This window comes from Alosa pseudoharengus, unplaced genomic scaffold, assembly GCF_046254945.1.
Source record: "Alosa pseudoharengus isolate Yale_2024_CS ecotype anadromous, Long Island Sound unplaced genomic scaffold, YU_APseudo_1.1 YU_APseudo_1.1_scf_22, whole genome shotgun sequence".
Lineage (NCBI taxonomy): Eukaryota > Metazoa > Chordata > Actinopteri > Clupeiformes > Clupeidae > Alosa > Alosa pseudoharengus.
Genome location: NW_027468680.1, coordinates 24376012 through 24398701, shown reverse-complemented (window position 1 = coordinate 24398701; position 22690 = coordinate 24376012). Strand labels below are relative to the sequence as shown.

General features: G+C 41.0%; 1 protein-coding gene across 1 annotated transcript in view; it reads left to right on the top strand.

The window, feature by feature from the left end:
• Window positions 1-446: 446 nt before the first annotated feature.
• alk (ALK receptor tyrosine kinase) overlaps window positions 447-22690 on the top strand; it is a 51485-nt gene continuing 29241 nt past the window's right edge. Inside the window, exons 1-6 of the mRNA XM_076299793.1 lie at window positions 447-976; window positions 11560-11691; window positions 15215-15352; window positions 15935-16038; window positions 17585-17757; window positions 20056-20141. Of these exons, the coding sequence (XP_076155908.1) occupies window positions 616-976; window positions 11560-11691; window positions 15215-15352; window positions 15935-16038; window positions 17585-17757; window positions 20056-20141 (994 nt within the window). The 5' untranslated portion in view covers window positions 447-615. The remainder of the gene's footprint in view (window positions 977-11559; window positions 11692-15214; window positions 15353-15934; window positions 16039-17584; window positions 17758-20055; window positions 20142-22690) is intronic.

Sequence of the window (22690 nt, the reverse complement as noted above, 5' to 3'; positions counted from 1 at the left end):
AAATAGCAGTCACCATGGGAAATGAAATTGTCAATATTTCTGGATATGATTAGTCAGATACAGTATATTCAAATATTCAGTGCATATATTGCCTCAGGCACTTCTCTTTTTGTGTGTCTCACAGATTTACAATGACGTGCTATGTGTTTGTGTGGGTGAAGGGGCGGGGGATTTACGTGTGTTTAGCAACAAGCATGTTGATGTCATCAGCACTGTTTTAGAATGAATGAGGATATACAGAGATGGCAGGTGGAATTAAGACTCAGAGAGGAGGGGACAGTTCAGTCGGAGGAGGAGGAGATGTAGACGGGGAAGGGAGAGCCAGCCAAATCATTGGTCAATAGCCCTGAGGCAATCTGCGTGATTTGCTTAATAAAATTAGAGAGAACGTTGACTATACCCAGACAGACAACACAGAGGCAGACATTTAGAGCTGCCAGCTGTAGACATCACATTACTGTTTCTGAAACAAGTCAGCCTGTGTTTACATACACCTGCATACTTACCTTCAACCACCTGAGAGACAGACACACCTGTGTAAGTTTGGTTAGACCCTCTACCTGTGGTTCCACAGTGCCAGAGTAAAACCAGGAGTCTGGGGCTTACAAGCACCACATGGAGGAGGACATGGATCCCAAGATGGCAGGTGGCTCGTGTTCCGAGTCCGGATCCGAGCCCGCTTCCTCTTCAACGACTGCTCCGCCAGAGGGCTCGGAGCCGTGTAGGGTGGAGGAAGCCCTTGTTGCCCCTACTCTGAGCTCCCACAGAGCGACGCCGGGCCTGTGTGGCCCTCGCTGCGTGTTGGTGGTGGTCATCTTACTAGTGCTCTCTCTCCTTGGCAGCTGGGCCCTGGTTCATCTCAGCTTGGGCTCGAGAAGCAGCAATGGACCATTCCGCATCTCCTCCGGCTACAGTCAGCCAGGCGAACAGGAGGCAGCCACATTCAGCCCCCACTTCACTACAAACTGCAGTATGGGTGAGTAAACATCTGCTTTGTCAATGTAATCGTATAATATGTAACATGTATTTGTATGCTGAGCAACTATAGGTCTATGCTGACTGTGGTTGTTTAGTGTTTTATCAGGGTGAATAGCATTTGCTGTATTTTGGCTTTTTTTTGTGAAAAGTAAAGAGATTGTTTATCTATTTCACAAGTTATCAACCAAAAGGTGGAGGCATCTGTTGCTTTATCTCTAGGGGCCACAGCTGTACTGTCAGCATTTTTAAAGAACAGTTGGCATTTGAAAATAGCGATTCAAAGCTATGGGAGATGCAAAACGACCGGAGAAAACAACCAATTCCCTCCTGACATTTCAAAAAGACAGAATATTATACAATCTCCTTTTATGGTCATCTTGTTGTGATCATTATGTAGGGATTTATTGTTGTATGACTGGTGACAGTGCCTATAACTGTATGTATTTTGTATATTTGTTACTGTCCTTTTTTTTATTCTTATATGTAAAGTGAGTGTTTGAGAGCAAAGATTAAGCAGAATCAAATTTCTTGTTTGCTAACGCAAACCTGGCCAATAAAGCTGATACTGATTCATGGTAATGTTATTTTGATCCCAGTGAATAAACAGTTATGCAACTTCCCCCTACAGCCATGGAGTCTATGGAAATACAGCACATACCTCAGTTGAATTCAGAAGTATGCTGAAATGCTTTTTGAAAAGAAAAGGGAAAACAAGTCAGGCTCATTGCCGGGTCAGTTGAGTGTAGATCAATGTAAACACAGCCGAGCTGTAATTATCAGCTCGCTGGTCGAATTGATGCTCGCTCGCTCGCTCACTCTGCAGAGAGAGATCAGTTTCTGGTTGCTGTGATTTAACTTTCACTGGATGGTAACAGTGATTGCAGCTTTCCTCTTTATCATTTCTCTCATTATTGCCTATGGTTCAGCTAGTGCTGGCTGCCGTGGCTATGTTTACAAGACTCGCTGAGGGTGATGAAAGCATAACCAGTAAAAGGATTTATTGAAGTGTTTGCAGTCTCCCCCACGGGCCAATCCAATCTCTCCTGCATCAACTTTGTATTTTACAGGAAAGAGGTGAATTAACTTCTAGTTCATGTTTAGTTTTATATCCATTGTTTGGCACATTTGAAAAGAACAATAGCCCCCTTCCTACATCCATGGTATTATGATAAATTTAGTTTTAGAAAGAATACTATTTTTTTTTCAATGTTACACAATGATACACAACGCCTGATCATCTCACTCTGTATTGTTTTGAGGGTGTTTCAATCAGAGACTCAAGGCATTCCAGCAGTCAATATGGCCAACATCAGAAACAAAGGTTGATTACTAAGTATGTGACCATTTTTACGTACAGTATGAACAGTGCGAACAGATTCTGTGTCAAACAAACACACACACACACACACACACACACACACACACACACACACACACACACACACACACACACACACACACACACACATACACACACACACACATAGACTCACACAATTTCTTCTTATTTCTCCCCTTCCTCTTGATGCCCCAAATAGCAATGATGTGCGTGTTAAACCACTTAGAGCGACATACTACTTGTTATGCAAATCCAGGGACAGGTCTCCAACTGTTTGTGTGGCATTTAGTTCACAAAGGCAGCCTGTGTTCTGCTGCCACACGCTCTGTACCTGAGCATGGCTAACCCCTGTTCTCAGCATTAATCCTCCTGGCCTCTCAACAACAGCAAGCAGCGGGGTCACTCCACCTGCTGCTTACGCTCAAATTACCTGCCATACAACTGGGGAGTTTGATGGATATCGTGTGTGTGTGTGTGTGTGTGTGTGTGTGTGTGTGTGTGTGTGTGTGTGTGTGTGTTTCGAGTATGTGGGTGTATGGATATGGACATAAGGATGTGTAGGGATCTACCAACAATTTACGTTGGATAAATAAACATGAATAAAAAGTCGTGCAAAATTGAGGCAATCCAACGATCCATAGTAGTGTGTGTGTGTGTGTTTTTTTAAAGAATCCAGCATACTGGATAGATAATTAGCCAATTAGAACAACAGGCTGAAATCTCTGTGCCCATTATAATTGGATAAGTCAGTGCTTTTGTTTTGTGCCTCTATTAGCAAGAAGACTCTGCATTGCAACATTTCAGTTTTCTTTTGTTAACTGGCCTTGAGACAGGCAGCTTTGTTCACTTTGGTCATATACTGATTTCTTCCCTTCAATATGTGGAGGCAGAATGTTGGCAAGTGAGGCGCGACTGAAATGTTCCTTTGATTTTTGTTTGTATTCTCTGATTCGTGTAGCCTAAACTGACAATGGTGTGCACAACACAAATGGCGACAGCCTGCTTGAGATAAAATAGATGATTTAAAACACAGTTTGTCAAGAAAAGGAATTTAGTTCCTTCTCTTATATATTTCTTCTCCTCACAAGGACCATTCATGTTTAGGCTAGCAGGCAGTTTTGAACACCACTCCAGATCTTAGCGCTTGTCTACTGGAAAAGTATTAAGGCCTGCTAATAATGTTTTGTTATTGTAGTTCTCTGTGTCAAAATTAAGAAAGTTTTGCGTGAATTTACTCATAACCCAATGTCACTGAGGGTAAAAGACTGAAGCACACCACTTCAAGAACAAACAAACCCATCTCTTCTTGACGTATCTATCTGCGTTTCAACTTCAACATGTCAGAGCTGAATGTAGTGCACATCACTCGTGGCAGCTCGGCGGCTACAGCGGCGGCTTTGCTTGCATACAGATGAGACCGAGAGCAATACAGGCTCCCAATTTGAATGGGCCTTTTGCCATCAGAGAATGCCAAGGCACATCACACAGCAAGCCAATCAGTGGGCGGAAGGAGAGGATCTGATTTATGAATTAATCAGCACATTTCAGAAAAGAAAAAAAAATCAACTTTCTCCCATGTGAAAATGAATATTTATTTTCTCCTAAGTACATTACTAAAGGTGATTCTTACAAGACGTGGATTTGGGTCGTTCTTTTTTTACGACGTCTTTATAATTATTATTAGTCTTTGGTCTGAAAGAGATACATTTATTGTAAGCAATGCATCAGCCCTCTCCAAGACAAGATGTGATTTATGAACTCACTTGTGGCAAGCGGTCTGCTCCAGCATGGGCCCCTGAGAGTCCACTTCCCCCGGCCATTTCCCTAACCACTGTTGCTGCGCCGCATTGGGGGGCACCAGCTAGGCTACATTTAGCCACACAGCATTGTCAGTGTTTTCTTCAGGCCATCAATCATTTCTGCCTTGGAGGAGCCCTGAGTGAAATGAGCTGTGTGTGTGGACTGGGGATGGGGAAGGGAGTGGGCAGGTAAGTGTGGTTGTAGTGGTGACGCCGACGGGAGAGGTGGTGTGTGTTTGCAGGGCTTAGCCGGGCTCTCACTCACTCATCCTGTGTCAGAGCAGAGAGGCTCCATCACTCAAGCCGTCTAGGAGCTATTGGGCTGGAGCTGTTAGCATAGCCTGGGCTTGCCAGCCAATAATGTTTACCAATGTATTGTCTAAAGCTTGATTGGCTGTAATTAGAAGTGATGCTTTGTCAATTTTCTCTGAGACAACATCCAAGCCTTCGTAAGCTGCCGTGTGACCACACTGCGTTTATTGAAATATAATCCTTTTCCCAGTCAGACATCACCTGTGAACAGCCTGTGTGTTGTGTGCAGTGACAAGTTTATTATGTGTGTTTATGAACCTTTAGCTGTAATACGGCAGTTCAATTAGCAAGGCATGTATTTTTTCTGAAGCATGCCATAATTAACTGACCTGACTAGCTCCTATTTGTGTGCCTCATGTCATGCTACATTTGGGCTTATGTTGTATAATCCCCTTACCCTTACCTCTTTAGTCTTGGACGACTGCAGAGATGACATATTCAGTTAAAGTCTATACATTAATTATAATGGATTATCATTGAGGTTGGAGTAATTGGTCTGTTCCTCTTGTGCCTAGACATTGCAGACATTAAGCATACTCGCTAGCTACTAGGCTATTTTCCATATTAATTAGCTTGATATTTAATATTCAGAATCTCTCCAGTGGTGCACATATTTTGGTGTGGAGGTGGAAGTCGATGGGAGAGGTTGTTTAGGTGGATGTTTATGGTGAGAGACAATCACTCAGTGCCGTCTCTGAGGAAGATGTAGCTTGTTAAATTAATAATCAGTTTGTGTGGGTTTTTAATACTTGCGCTGCATTGAATATGACTGTTATGCAAGAGTCTTTTCTGTAGCATTTATTGCTTTGTGAGATGGGTTAGCCTTGTCAGTTAGCTGCATGTAGGCCTACAGCCTCCTCCTCAGGTCTGAACCACACTCCTTGTATAGGTACTGAAATGCTGTACTAATCCCCACATCGCCATATCTTATTGCCTCTTGCCCTGAGACCAACAAACAACCTGCAGCTCTTTACAACTAATGCACTCCATGCCTACAAACACATAACCATCAGTCAGTTGTGGCTGTGGGTCTGACGTGAAGGTGAAACCCTTCAGTGGCTTGGGCTAGTATTTGGAGATGATACACAGGTCATTCAGCCTCCAATGCATAAACATGGCATCCCATATTAGTCATAGGAATAACCAGGATTGGCAGCAGGGTTAATATCTAATAAATTCACATGGCAAGCTACTTGTAGTCAACATGCATAAGTACAGTACTGTTTTCTCAAAGGACTCCATATCAAACCAAATTTCCTCTGAGTGAAATCACTCTGGCGATGTATTGTATAAACCCACACCTTTTTATATAGTATCCAATCCTTCAGTGTGTAATATATATATGTGTATCATATTTATTTTAATGCTTTTTACAGACATTGAGAAGCATAACCTCTCAACACGGAATGAAACATTGCAGATTTACTTTTGAATCCTTCATATATTTTGAAAGCCTGTATCCTATTCCAAATCACATTTGAAAGATTCCATCCCATTCTTTTCTATGTTATGGATGTCCAAAGTAAAGAAAGGAACTTCAATGCCCAGGCCACCATGGATCAAAGCACTCTGGTGCTGTTGTTGAGCATAAGTTGGACAGACGCCCCACTGAAAGCCCGTCCTTCATTTCTTTGATATCAGTGGCTCTCGGCTCTTTTTGCACCTCTCGTTTCATGCAGCTCTCTTTTGGTCTTATCTTTCTCTCTCCCTCCACCGTGGAGGGGCCTCAGTGCTGAAGATAGCACTAGAAAATTGAGAAGTAAATTATTGCAATCAAATATGATCATACGCAAGAGAAATGTCACACTGTCTATACCCTTATTAGCTTTCCATTGTATTCTCTTTCTGTTGAATGGGCAGTGTTGAGAAATTTGCAATAGAAACAAGATATAAGTGTAGCATTGAAAGATTACAAGATGATTTAGTTATTCCCAGATCACACAGACACACACACACTCACCTCTCCTCCCTCACATAGACACGTACATTTTAGCTTGGCAACCATAGATGATATAGACCCTATTCTTAAGCATGATGCAGCATAAATAATTTAATTCCTAAATAGAAACCACTTGTCCTGTCAAAGGGCTGTAAGTAAAAGTTCAATCTGGAGGGATTCATCCTCAGTTCCTCAATGCTACCCAGACTCAGGTGAGTTTGTTTAGCTATAGTGCTTGTTTAGATTAAATAACCTCTTGAATTTTTGGGTTATGCCACATTATAGGAAAAACAACTGATATTGAAAATGGAGGTGATAGAGGTGTGGACTTCATTGCTGCACAGGGAAATTAAAGGTTTGTACAGAACCTAAGGAAGGAAGTGTAACTGCCATAGAGGAAGGGAAAATTGTAAAGGTCACAGGAAGGAAAACATCTAATGTTACGATGAGATAACTGATTACCAAATAGAGGTGGACTGAGTCAAAGATCATCAAAGTGATACAATGTTGTGTTTGGACAAAGCCATTTATAGCACGTTTCTCATGCTACATTTGATTTGTTTGCTGTTGCTTGCCAAACGCTAATATTTGTATTTGGTCATACACCCTTTACGAGAGAGACCACAGGAATACAAGACCACAGTCTGTTCTGTGTGCCATCACGAGAAACAGATCCAGGCACTACTGCCATATGTGTGTATATTTCACTGTCTCTTCAGTTCTTTTTTTGTCTTTTATCATCTCTATTGTTGGTTTGAGCCAACTGTATCTATAGTCAAATCCCAACACAATAACTTCCTTTTGGCCCTGAACTTGTTTCATGCAAATCGTCTCACGTGTCCTTGCCTGGACCCACCCACCTAGTATTTTGATTTCACTGAGATACTGTAGTAGTCTGGCATCTGACAAAACAGTACATGTTTCCCCCAACCAGCAGGGTGCCTAGCCAGTCATCAGCGAGAGGGGATGACATTGGTTTTGAAATCTGATGTGGCTCTGGTAAGCTGTAGTATCAGCACCTGCAAGTGAAGCACAGTAGGAAATAAAGATGGAGGAAATAAAGTTAGGAATCCCTGATCAATGTGATTGGTTAGGAATCCCTGATCAATGTGATTGGTTAGGAATCCCTGATCAATGTGATTGGTTAGGAATTCCTGATCAATGTGATTGGTTAGGCTGGACTAATGATTTTAAAGTTAACGCAAAGTCTATGCCCATTATGATGCTAGGGTTCAAAGTGCTTCCCAGTCGTTAAAGGCCAGACTCTTCATGAAGTGAAGCAATGTAGTGAGTCTGGAAACCAGGATGCAATTGCCCCTCCTCTGGCTTGAGCTCTGGAATAGCCTATATCTCCTGTTTCAAATGTTGATCTAATTATTAGATCCGTTCCACCTTATTCATTGTGACATTATCATACAATTAATACAATATCCAAGTATGAGTTTTACCTAGCATAGTAAGAAAAATTAGTAATTACAATGTATTATTATTATTCATTTTGCTAGACAATGAATGACCCAAGCTTGTATAAACTTTTAAACATTTATGATAATGTGGTATATCAAAAGGGTCACCTTAAAAGTACTGTTGTTATTGTTGAGATGTCAGTAGAAAACCTATTCAGACACAAATAAGTTGAATACAAACTTGAGTAAGAGGAACTCCGAACTCAAGGTGAAGGCTGTCTCTAACTTCAGGTTTCAAGGACAGGGAAGAAAGTAGAATGTGTTGAATTATTGAACATATCACCTCTAAACAGCATTATTTTGTTTTGGACTGCTGCTATGGAGCAAAATACATTCGGCGGGTTTAGTTTATAAGCTCTCTCTCTCTCTCTCTCTCTCTCTCTCTCTCTCTCTCTCTCTCTCTCTCTCTCTCTCTCTCTCTCTCTCTCTCTCTCTCTCTCTCTCTCTCTCTCTCTCTCTCTCTCTCTCTCTCTCTCTCTCTCTCTCTATATATATATATATATATATATATTTGCTCTAATGTTATTTGAAAAGCTTATTTTTATTTCTAGAAACAAGCCAGTTGAATTTATCTGTGGCTATCATGTAGCCAGACTTTTAGTCCACGCTGGAAATAGCACACATGCACACATAGCTCTCGAGAACATGTGTAACAGATGCTCAGCCCTGTAAATATCTTTCAGTGGAATGGTGACAGTTAAACATTTCCTGTGGACATCCATCACTCAGAAGCCATAATAGTCTCCAGCCAACCATGGTCCCTTCAATTTCAATGTCCATATTTTGTCTTAGTGATTCATGTGGTGTATTTAGCAGTGACTTAAATCCATTGCACACATCAAGAGCCAACAAGTCTTCTGCATTAACACATGAATAATTGCACCATTTACTTATACACATATACATGTGCACATACAAACACACAAACACACACACACACACAAACAAACACACACACACACACACACACACACACACACACACACACACACACACACACACACACACACACACACACACACACACACACACACACACACACACACACACACTTACACACATTCATGGAAACAGTGTTTATTCACAAACACAATGGAGCATGACTGCATACTGTAATAAATCACTCGTCCTCCTCAGCTCTCCTCTCAGTCAAGTGGAATCAGCTTGTTGGTTTTCCGCATCCCTCTCTTCCGTTTGTTTTTGCCTTCCATTCATTCTCCTTTATCCGTACTATGATTAAAAAGGCCATTAGGAGACTTTTTACCCAGTGTGCCATGCTGAGCTGTGAAACAGGGACATTAATTACCCAGGCGATTACATGAGCTGCTGTTTCTTGTTCACCGCATGTAAATGGGGCTGAAGTCTTCCGCTGGAAACTTAAAGAGGTAGTAGTTGCACAATAGGAACGAGAGCAACATAAGTATATATGATCCTATGAGGGAAATTTGGTCTCTGCATTTATCCCAATCCGTGAATTAGTAAAACACACACAGCACACAGTGTACACACAGTGAGGTGAAGCACACACTAATCCCGGCGCAGTGAGCTGCCTGCATCAACAGCGGTGCTCGGGGAGCAGTGAGGGGTTAGGTGCCTTGCTCAAGGGCACTTCAGCCGTGCCTACTGGTCGGGGTTCGAACCGGCAACCCTCCGGTTACAGGTCCGAAGTGCTAACCAGTAGGCCACGGCTGCCCCAGAGCAACATGATATTGGAAATGCTTCAGTCTGTATGGCCAATGGGGAAGATGCATCAAGAGAGAGCTATGAGAGTCAAAGGAATGGCCCGCCTGCAAACTCATTTGGGCAAGAAAGTGGCCCATGGAGGAGAGAGGTACGGAGGAGGTGCGGGAGTGATATACAGTAGGTATTGAAGTGGTGTAGGAGACTACATGGGGCTACATGGAGAATAGTGATGTAGGCATGGAAGTGGTGTAGGAGACCACATGGGGCTACATGGAGAATACAATGGAGAATTGTGTTTTACTGTCATCTTAATGCCTCTACTATATATCCCCCCTTTTTAATATCATTTTATTTGTCAATCTCCCTCCTTTGCTTTTTTTGTAAGATAGCCTTACCTGTGAAGCACTTTGGGTCAACATTGTTGTTTTAAATGAATAAATAAATAAAGTGACTTGACTTGACTTGAATAGATATGGAGGAGGTATGGGAGTGATGTAGGGGACTACATGTGTGAGAGGTCATAGGCTTGTGTACCATGTAGGAAAAGAGAAGCCCATTCTAATTTAATATGAGTTTGCTTTAATCAGCTTTACTTCTTAGTTCACACCTGGACTGATTTTTCAAGTGGCCCCTTTTATTTTTTACAAGACTGACAGATAATATCTGAGGGAGCAAACTTTTGCTGAACTCAGAGGTCTTTAGAGTCCAGGCAGCCACGCTTTTACAACCGGAAATCTACAGTGCTTTGATTAAAATAGCAAGCAGTGATTTCTAAAGATTTTTAAAGAAGTTTTTTTTATTGTTGTCGAATAAAGTAAAGGTGTGTGGGTTCATGTGTGTGTGTGTGTGTGTGTGTGTGTGTGTGTGTGTGTGTGTGTATGTTTGTGTGTTTTAGAGAAACTGTTCTCTCTTTATCATGATCTGAAAATAATGTCAAAGTGAACAATTCATTTTTCCTCCTTCAGGGAGCCAGCCTAGTGATGCTCCACTCTGATTTGCATAGATATGCAAAATCCAGACAGTATCTCTTTAGTCCCATTGATGCTATCCAGTGACCTTGGGTGTTAGTCTCACTGAAATCCAGTTCTGCCACATGAACCATAAACGCTTTTGTTTTTGCACTGTCTGCTCTGTGCTGTGCAAACGTATGTTATGCAAACAACATATGATTATGCTGTCAGATTTGGTGATTTATCATTATTCTCCAGAACAGTTGGAAACAGGGAAGGAGACTCGTTTCATGCAACCATTACTTTGTAGAAAATAACACAGGGCTAGTTTTTGCTGTTTTTGATATTAAATGTGACGTGACAAACATGTTAGGCAGTGTATCAGAGGTTTTTAATATGTAAGCATCTTTAAATGTCTTTAATGCTGATAATAGAGTAATAATTGAATCCCATTTATAAATTAGCATCCAGAACCACTAAATGCATATTTAACCATCTTTTCCACCTTTTAGTCAAAGGTAAGAATAAATTATTTGAAGCCTTTTTAAAAAAATATTTGTGCATATGGTATGGGGGGAGCAATGCCTCTATTGAATACAATACTTGCAGTGTTATAAGCATCTACCTATCTCTTTGGAAGGTTGTTGGGCTGACTCAACTTTATATGTGATGTAACCATCTGACAAGTCATGGAGGATGAACTCTAGCCTAACACCCTCTCAAAGAGATAACATTTTGTTGGCATCAAATGTGCAGGGCGTGGAAACCAGACAGCGAATGTCTTTAATTCAGGCACAATGACCACACATCCCAAAGGGAAATGCCGTATAGAGTGATTGGGAGGGTAGACGATGTTGATTGTCTGTCTTCAAAGTAAAATGCAACTAAGTTCATTGAATTTCTTTTGAATTGAATTTCTGCACTCTAACGAAAATGTCAATTTGTGCAACGTGCTAAGCATTTTCACTATTTTATTATTATTAGTAGTAATAGTAGTAATAGTACTTGTAGGCTAGTAGTAGTAGTAGTAGTACCTGTAGGCTAGTAGTAGTAGTAGTAGTTTTTTTTATAGTATTTTCTTGTCTGTTTACAGATTCCTCTGTCAGCATGCACATCACCCTCCAGGGACGCTACCGCTGCCAAGGAGGCCCAGAGATCTTGCTGGAGCAGCTGTGTGACTTCAGGGTGGACTGCCCACGGGGTGATGATGAAGGCACTCCCTGCCGTGAGTATGGGCTATTGGGGCTACTGATTCAATCCACTGGAAAATGGCTTATTTCAATAAATAATGGCTTATGTGATAGTTGTCATTTAATTTTAATTTTGAACACTTTTGAAACGCTATTTTCACTCATAACCTTATTACGGTACTTGTAATGTATGGTGTGGATATATACACTATAGTGATAGGTAGCTTACATGAATACTTAATATGTCTTAATGTTCACAATTTGCATGTGCAAGGTGTTTCCATGCAGATGTTTCTAAATGAGGCTTGAATGTATGACTAAAGCATGATTGCAGAGGGGATTAGGGGTTAAATGGCTGGACTAGCTCATGGCCATATCATTAATATATTATCCATCATAGTCACACTATCACTACCATTATGTGCAGAAATAGCAGGAAGCAAGGTTCATTCCAATTCTGATACACAGGGCTAGTTAATATATTTTAATTACAGTGAATTATGAAATATTGTCTCATTTACATTTAAATTTAAACTCATTTGGCAGACCGTTATACAATGTGACCTATCTATATTGAAATAAGCACTTTCATCATCAACATTATTGTTTTTCTTGAAGTTGGACATGTGTGGACACTCCCTAAAAAAACACTTTTTCAGAGGACCAACCAGGGTAGGAATTTCACGGCGGCCACGACGGCCATGGCCGTCGTAGCCCCTTGCGTTGGCCGAGATGGCCAAATATGGCCAAACCATATATCAAAATAAACAGCAGACCTTACCGAACGCGAAGGTTTAAAGCAGTCCCCTGTCCAGTTAGCCATTCCAGTAATTTGTAGCAAATTTCGACATGCATGTCTCCAAATTTGGGCTTTAAGTTTCACAACGTGTTTAATTTTTTTCCTACGTGATTTCATAACATGCCAAATACAAAATAAATGTTACAAATATCGCCTAGATGTCGGTTAATATTAAAATCAGAGGATATACAGCTGACTAAGAGTTTGTTAAAGTAGCCTTAATGATGACAAAATGCTAAGCATGCATCTAGGCTATTTGAGTTTCTTAAAGCTGAGCTGTGCTTATATTGTTCAATACATGATTTCATAACAGGCCAAATATAAAATAAATGTTAAATATAGCCTAGATATCTGTAAATATTAGATGATCAGATGATGTACAGTTCTATGTAATATGTCATGTTTTTTTAATGTTTCATACAGTGATGCAGGTCTATTGAATAGGCTAAATACAATTTCAATCATTTTTATAGCCTACTGTATGGTTAACTTTGGCCTTGGTGCCCTGACATGTGGCCTTTGTGCCCCCCACCAAATATGCCCAACTGAAGGCCAAGTGGCCTTGCCCCCAAAATGGTGAAATTCCAAGCCTGGGACCAACCCAGAAAGACTTTCATTTGACTTGATTAAAATATGCTGAACTGAGTTAGAAAGTTTAGCTCACTGGAGATAAGAAAAGACTCCTTGTGCTTGACAAGGAAGGTGATGTCTCATGTGAATAAGTGGAGAATCCAAATACTCATTACATCTAATTGCCTTGTTTCGATCTCTCACACTGGACTTTATGAGCTATCTCCCTCCTAAGAAATTGATGATAAGAACCACTGGCAGATGCCCTACATATTATTATCTTCCTATACAATTCTGTCATTTTCCAAATCAATACGTTTCAAGGGTTCTTCTCTCATTCCTCCTCCCTCTTTCACTCCTTCCGATTACTTCCTTCTATCATTCTTATTTTCCCCTCCCCTCCCTCCCTCAGTCTCTCTCTCTCTCTCTGCTCTGTCATTTCTGTGCCCCCTGCTGTTTGAAGCTACCACCACACTGCTCTTCTGTTCATTGCCACCCTCATTTTCAAAAGATGTCATTTGCCATTCCTAATTACCTATTCTTTATGATCCCATGCTTATTGCGTGCTTATGCATTCACAAATCATTCATTTGTTGAGTTTGGAACAAAACCAGTTCAAGCCCACAAACAAAGAAGAAAGGGATATGAAAGAAATATTTCAAGCTGCATCATCTCTCTCACCCATCTCTCTCCATTTATGTTGCTCTCTCTCTGTCTCTTTGTCTCTCTCACTCTCACTCACTCACTCTCACTTTCTCACACACACAAACACATGCAGACACACACACACATGCAGACACACACAAACACAAGCATACACAAACATATACTCATTGCAAGCACTCACAAAAGCACACACAGGCGCGCACACACACACACACACACACACACACACACACACACACACACACACACACATCCATGTTCCCCTACTCTGGGTCCTCATGAGGCTGCTCCCCGCTCTTGCAGCTTGATGGTGGCTGGGTCGATATGTTTACACTCCCATGGTTAATGGCTATCATTTCTCTCCTTACTCCCTCCATCTCACCTCTGCAGATGACTGGGGCTTCTCTCCTTAACAAATGGTTCATGGATCAATGACGAGCACAAAATTAAATCAGATTTCATTTGTGGGCGCTGATGCCTATTTGAGAGAGAGAACAGAAGGAGAAAAACTGACTGAGAAAAATGCCCTCCTATAAAAATATACGCCAGCAGCAGCACTGAACACATTGAAATTCAAAGTTTTTCACAAGATTCTCACAATTAGATCACAATTACTAACTAAAATGTCTTTAATTTAAAAATAATTATGAAATATGTGCAATATATGATACTATGTTTGTTTAAAGGGGATCCTTAAAAAACTCTTAGATTGGTAGCATGCTTGCTAGCACAATACTGCTACTGATCCTGATACTGATCTTTGTCATTTTTGCTCAAAGTACCTACAAACATGTAACAGAGTAGGCCCCAGGGCCCCTTTAAGGGTATGCTTTTGTTAAAATAAGCCCATCACCACTTGAGGATTACCATATAAAGCAGTTAATCTAGCACACATTACTACAGAGTGGTCACATGTGTAACTTATCCACTGACAACCAGCTGCTCCTCTGGCAATTTAGACAAATATACGCCAAACTGTTGGAACCTCATCTTGGTAGGTAGGAAAGGCAATCGCACCTCAACGCCCCACCAACTTGGTAAAGGGTTGTGTGTATTCTACTGCCGTGCCTCTGATTAAGCTTAGTAGGGTTAAGTACAAAGTGCAAAGAGTGCAGAGGATCTGCTGCCTGCAATGGGCTGTATCTCTAGGATTCCCTCATGAGCTTCTCCTCTTTCCCACTCTCCGTTCGCTGTTTCTTGAATCTCTCCTTCATTTGCTCTCATATTCTCCTCCCCCTCTCCCCACTTCATCTTCTTCTGAAGTGTAAAGCTCCTTCTCTTCAGCCCTGAAACTCCCTCAAAGCCGAGGGATCAGCCCTTCAGACCCTACTGTGTGTGTCTCTCTCACTCGCCGCCTTTCACCTCGTTTTGCTTCTTCTCTCATACTCCTCTCTCATACACTCTCTCTCTCTCTCTGTTATTTCTTACCATTTATCTTTTCATTCTTGCCACAGCTATAGTTTTCACTATGTTTTATATATGAACACTATGTTTTCCTCTCTTTGTTCCTCTGTGCTTCTCAGGTCAGTTCCTTAATGGCAGCTACTGCTCTTTTGAAGATGGTCTTTGTGGTTGGCAGACTATAGCAGGCAAAGGCCCATCCTGGAGGTCTCAGCCGTCTTTGCCCAAGAGTATCAGACCCAGCTGTCCATCTTCTTCAGGTACTCCAAACAAGGCCTTTCCTGATCAAATCTGTGCTGGTGTCAGAATCTGGCACAAAGGTTTCATGTAGGGAGATAGCCTTGTCTTGCACTGCCAGATCATAGATCATCATCTCAGATTAGTTTGAACTGGGCTAACAGTATTTAGATTCTCAATAGAGCAGAGCAGCATGTCTCTGGTTATCTGATGACTGCCTAGGCTGTTGAGTTGAAGCCTGAACCCTGTCCATCTGTATGTGGCATCAGTCACGGCAAACTGAGTACCATAATATTCATAATAGTCCAATATTATGTGGATTAGTGGTACATTTACAAGTGCTAAACCCTGCAGGCAATAGATTAGTCATTCACAGACTCCATTGTGAATCCTTTGAGTGAATGCTAGTATCAGGTGAGGACACATCACTGAGCTGTGTTTTCCCCCACAGCAAAAATGGAACCATTGTCATTATTTCTTATCTTGTCAGAGTCCAACATGCTGTAAAGGATCCGAACACAAATGTCTTCCAATGTTTGTTTGTTTTTTTTATATATATATATATTTGTGCTTGCTTGTGTGTACCTTACCTTGCTCTCCTTTAGGGGCTGTGCTGACGGTTGATAATGGTCAGTCTAGAGGTCAGAGAGGAACAGCATTGCTACGGAGCCCGTTTTTCTCACCACCTCTTCGGAATGCCATGTGCTCGGTAAGAGCAGTTTCCTCTTGTTCCACTGACTAAATGAGTACACAAACTCAAAAACTTGAGGACACGAAATCCACCATCGTGGCCAACCCTCTGCCAGGTTAAGCTTGAAAGCATCCAACAACACATTTCAAACAAGCAAGCAAGCACACTTCAACTTCCTACAGTCACTTACAGAAGAATGTTGTCACAAAGCATTTGACAAGTGAAGCATAGACAGCTCATGATGTGCTACAGCACATGAAGGGATTAGATACATAAAGATAATGGATGGGACATGCCAATGGTAATATGAGCAAACCAATCTGTAGACATTTACAGAAGCATTGTTGTGAGAAAATGCTCATTATATTCAGTGATATGGTCAAATGGAAGCATAGGCCTGCCTTCCTTCTCATTTAAGCAACATTAAGTGAATGACTATAGGGGACAGTATTACTGGAGACACAGCATACACACAACACTGAAGCAATTTATCAATAACACATCTGATGTATGTAATAATAATGAACCCTATTTGCTGTGATCTTGTAGAGCGTTATATGTATGGATTTCTATTTTAAGATTAGAGCGGGTCACTGCTCTTTGCCTGTAGCAAAGCTCCTGTAAAATGTTGTATAATCTGCCTGCCTATGATGTTTAAGCGTGTCTTTACATGTACAAAGGTCATTAACGACGTCTGTCAAATGTTTTGAAAGTGAGACAGAGTTGCCAAAGGGAAGATAGAGTATAAAAGGTTATGTGGGTGTTTTGGGAAGGTTATGTGTGGGTGTATTGGGAAGGTTTTGTGTGGGTGTTTTGGGAAGGTTATGTGTGAAGAAAAATGACCATCTGAAAGCTACATGGAGCTGAGAAAGATGGACATGGTGGAAGACTCAATGGAGGAGGTTTGTGACAGACAGACAGACAGAAAGAAAGAAAGGAAATAAAGAAAGGAAGAGAGAAAGAGAGCTGGCCAACATCTTGAGTGGCACCCCCTGATAGATGTAAAGCAGTGCCCTTCCCTGGCATGGACTGTGCCTAGGGCAGTGTGAGGGCAGAGCTCGCAGCAGTATCAGCCTGGCGCCTGCCCAGAGCAGCAGTCATGATTCCAGATTAGCACTTCAATCCCTCAGCCTCCCCTGCTCTCATCTCAACACTGCTTTTCTGAAGCCACTCTTTGCCATGAGGGTTTACAGGTTCAGAGGAGATCTCTATGAAGCCTTCAAAAGCCTGTTTCTTTTCCTTATCTAGCTATATTATTATCATGTGTGCTCAAGTTCAAAATCTTTTGAAATGAGATAATTAGCTTAAAGGACTTTTGTGTACAAACACACACAAGAACATCTTGAGGACACAGGATAATGACAAAACACACATCATCTTTTAATTGTCTTATTGAAACAATCTGCACTGTTGAGCTTTTCCTGACCATCAGATACTTAATGCCATCCATACCATTTGAAATAATGATATGGTGAGCATAGAGGTTCAATTGTTGTATGCAGTGATTAAGATGTTCTGCACTGTTTGGTTCTCTTGGGTTTTTAATCTATTTTGCACCCTGTAGCTTCGGTTCTGGATGTGTGGTGGAACCCACAATGCTGTGCTCAGTTTGTCCTTGCTGGAAAACAGCACAGTGCCCGATGGATGGAAAACAAAATGGCAGTCCAGCAGTGACCCCAAGCTACAACAAGGAGGCTGGCAGCTCATTACTGTCCCACTCTACGGCCTAGCTGACTGGTAAGAATCAGATTAGCGAAGGCTCAATGCAGACAACAACAATAACAACAGCAACAATAATAACAACAACAATAATAATTATTCTAATGATATGGCATAATAATTTAATAAGTCTGAGTCTGACTTAATGTATTTTAGTTCCGTAGTGCTGGTTTTAGTGTAGAGGATTTATTGGGGTATGGCGTGATGTGTGGTAACCACTGAAGTGTCTTATCTGCATTGCCAGTACATCTACTTTGATACCAAAGATGGTGACCCAAAACCAGACTTTAAAGACTCAATTAGAAATCAGTGGTAAACAGAATTTAGCATAGGCCTACTTAACTGCTTTCATTACATACATCCATTGGGAAAAAAACAGTACCTCCCTGTACCTCTGTAGTTTTTTTTAGCACAGACAAGTCTATACACAAATCCGGCGAAACACGGAAGTAAAGCAGCGCCGCCATTACTGCGTTGCCTTGCTGCTAAGGAAGTAGCAAAATAATGTGTTGGTCCCGTAGGCGGCTGTAGCAGACGTTAGCTGTAGATGCGAAATCTTCTTTTTCTTAATTTTTATTTAGTACGTATGCTGTTCAGTGATGCCGGGAAAAGCGTGTTGTGTGGTCGGCTGTTTTAACAACAGTAGGAATATACAGACCTAGAATTAAACCGTTTGTGAAATTCACAAACCTTTGTTGCACATTGAGTGCCCATGTTTACAGGCTTACGGATTACACAGAGTTCCTTGTCCAGTGGAGGACCAAGATGTGCGTTAAAAGTGGATGAAATACATACGATTAATAAAATAATCCTGAATACCTGTAAGAACATGTATTTTACTGCTACAAGTGGTCGTGGCTAATAGTTATTTGCAACTTCTGAAGCTTGTGAACATATTAGCAACACAGCTACTAATGATAGCATTCGGTTTATTGTTGTCATTAATTAATACACGTCTTAATACATTATGTTGTCAATAAATTACCTTAATCGGTAAGTTTTGGCCACTGCCTGACATCATCTACCCAATGTTCCCTTTCACCTGACATTTTTTCATGAGCAGGATCTCCTATTTGATATTCTCTGACAGGATGCTTTCATTGAAAAGCCATTAGCAAGTGTCACACCGTCACACTCCGCAGGCACGCATTAATGGCGGCAGGCAAGATGGCAGCGCCCATAAAGTTCGCGGCGGATTGGTGTATACTGCTGTTGTTTGGCAGTTGGCAAAATGTAACCATTTGGTCTAGCAGATGTAGGCTACATATGATTTCCTTCAAAACCTAACCCATCCAATAAAACATTTATGATTATGGTGTTTATCTCTATTTTATTAACATTGATGGTGCAAATGAATTATTTCTTCCCCTTACTTGCTCGGGAGGAATGTTGGTGCTGTACACAAGAACCCAGATGAAGACTTCTCTATGCAAGAAGCAGACTAAATGGCACTGTTGATTCTGCAGCTGGTGAAGAGAGTCTGTATTGGAGATCTGGTCTTGCTGATTGTCTCACGATTTACATTCCATTTCTGCTAGCTAACCTCACCCTCTCCCTGAGATCTTAATGAATCCCTGTGGGCCTCAGCTTGTGCCCTGGCCCTTTAATGTTTCTTAGTGCCTTGGTCTTCGCATCGCTGGCTGAGGAGGAGTTATAGAAATCAATGCAGTGCGTTCCCATTCATCCACTCTTTCCCTTCAATTAAGTATGGTTCTTGATTCGTGGGCTCAAGGAGACATTGGAAGAGCACCAGCCTGTTTCATCTTGATGTGTCTTATTAGACTTCTTCCTTTGTAGCGGGTCTTGCTAATCCTACTCCGTAGAGAGTAGATTAAAATTGTATAACCTCACTTTCTGTTTTTTTTTTCTTCATTCCCTTTTTCTTTTTCTATTTTATCTGACTTGATTATTCTGAATTGACTCACAGCCATTAAAGTCAGAATGGTTCCATTGACCTCATGCACCAGATGCCCTGCCTTATTTGCCTTATTTGCCCTATTAGCCCAAGTTGCTCCAATCAACGACTTGGCTTTTTAGAGGTATATAAAATACTGATTAAATTGAATACTTTCTGTAAAATAGGACTGAATCACAAATGGAGAGAGTTCAGCTTCAACACTAAACGCACTCAGATACCCAGTGCCTCAAGACGATACCACACATATGAAACACCAAACACACGAAAGATAAAATCCTTAATTGGCATGGCATATTGCCAGAGGAAGTAGCGCAACACTAGACATAGACATACCGTATAATGTCATATATAGTGTGTAAGTGTTCCCTCTCTTTCCCTCTGTCTCTGTCATGCTCTAGGTTTTGGCTGCAGTTCAGCACATCTGGGCCTGTGACCACATTTGCAGTGGATAATCTGTCCCTCAGCATGGATTGTTTTCTGTCTTGTAAGTATGATTCTTAGTGTGTTGCTTACTCCCCAAGTCATTCAGAGAGGGGAAAAACAATATATTTCTCCTTGAAGTTGAAGGCTCCAACTTTGGTGACACTTTCAATCAGGTCGTTTCACATTATGGAAGCCTTTCATTCTACTATATAGTAGAGGCTGCAAAGAAAGTTCATTCTTTTAATGAAAACATGTAGTATTTGAGTGAGAATAAATTTCACATTGAAAGAGTGAGTACCAGTCCCTGTTTAATTCATATGGTAATTCAGCTGTACTGTCAGTAATGACACTCCAGACACAAGAAATAAAGCCAGAAGCTAGCTCAACTTTGGTCCTCAACATTGTGAGCTGTGATCAGAATGGTAAATACATCAGGCAGGCTCCTCGGAATGATTCAGTGAGCTCTAGATTGCTCGCACAACAAATGCTGTGGTGCCTGCAGAACAGAAGTCAAGATCATTAATGCAAACGGATTGGATTAGGGAGGCTAAGCCCATTTATTCGCAGAGTGAGAATGAGCTTCAGGACCACACTCTAAATCCAAATCTCCTCCTTAAGTACTTCTGATTTCACTTCTTACTTTAGCTGATTTCATTTTTAAGGCCTCTGTGATGGATTGGTGCAGGCGAAATTACAGCATCAGTACATATCAAATTGTCCTTCTTCCATTGTTACATAGCGATGCCAACCACCTACCTGTTGCTGTGCATCATTTTATCTCTACAACGTGGTTTTACTTCTGAAAAAGCATTTCATAATATGAAAATGTGCAGCTTCAGCATATGTGGATATTTGATATTTGATGTGCCTCTCTGGTAGCAAATATACATACAAGTGTATGGGTTTTGAATTTTTGTGAAAATAATAACAATAATGTATATTAATAAATACATAAATAATAACTATAATGTGTCATTACAATAGAACCGGCCCGGCCATAGCTGGTTTGCATGCTTACTTCAGTGGATATCAGAACAGCACAGAGCATCAGCATTTCTGAACTTTTGTGAAAACAGTTGTATCTTGACATTTTGTTGCTTTTTTTCTAAGTCATTTTTGAGTTTGAAAAAAGAAATCCATATATTACCTTTAAATCACTTGACCAATTATTTTTTCATATTTTCCTTTACTCTTAGTACTAAATGTTAAAAGAAACATTTTCATGAGGGTAAAAGCATGGGTATTCATTATTCCTTTAATTTCATGCATTTCACCCACAAGCACTAAAGAACGTATAGGCCTACCAGGGAGATTGCCCAGGGCATTGAAACACCCAGAACTGTCATATTTTGCTGGCAACAGTGCCCGTGGGATTAGCCTGCTTATTCCTATGCCTTAGGTTGCACTTTATACAAAAATGGTTTCAGATATGTTGTCCATTAAGCTGGTTCTAGACCACAGATATCACATCATTTTATAATTTAATAATATCAACATATTGACTTGAATATAAAATATAGACTTGAATACCCATTAAACTCCTCTTTTGCTCTTGTGACTGGCATTCCACATTCTTTAGGGGTGCCTACACAGTGTGGGCATGTGGCAAACCCATAACCACCATATCATTTTCCTTTAATAGCAGATAGACAGACAGAAGTTTGCAGAGTTTACTGTTCCAAATGGAATCCTGACACAGACAGGATAAACCACATACTTTATTTAAAAAAAAAAAGTTTATGTATCACATCTTACATTACATACATGCATTCCTAACTCATATATCCTTCACCTTATTACCACTTACTGTAAATGCCTTCATACATACATAATAGAGCTAGAACAATTACGCCCCTAAATCAGCCACCAAAAGTGTATAAGAAAGAATTTACTAAAGTCACCCTCTCTCTGGTGTAACATTTTACTCACCGATCCCCACGGCAGCCTTGGATTGGAGAACTTGGAAATAGAACATTTCACCATTTGTGACTTTCATGCCATATATTTATTAAGTAAGAACTGCCCTTAAGTACAAATTAGGTTATAAGTATATATACGTATAAGTATATATACTCTTTTGATCCCGTGAGGGAAATTTGGTCTCTGCATTTATCCCAATCCGTGAATTAGTGAAACACACTCAGCACACAGTGAACACACAGTGAGGTGAAGCACACACTAATCCCGGCGCAGTGAGCTGCCTGCAACAACAGCGGCGCTCGGGGAGCGGTGAGGGGTTAGGTGCCTTGCTCAAGGGCACTTCAGCCGTGCCTACTGGTCGGGGTTCGAACCGGCAACCCTCCGGTTACAAGTCCGAAGCGCTAACCAGTAGGCCACAGCTGCCCCTAAACAGCCTTATGACATAGTTTCTACAGTGATTTGTATTTTAGACAGGAAGCTCAAACAAGAAATGTCTCCTATTTCAGTTTTTCCTATAGAGGCATATTGCATTTTGCTTTAATTGGAAAGGATGGGAGGAAGGTTGAAGAGTCCACTGATGTTAGACTAATTAGAAATGAACAATTACACCTCCTGCATTTGCCCCCCCCCCCCAACACCACTGCAGCCACTGTTGCCTTTTTACTTCCCAAGCTAATAGATGAGGGGAAA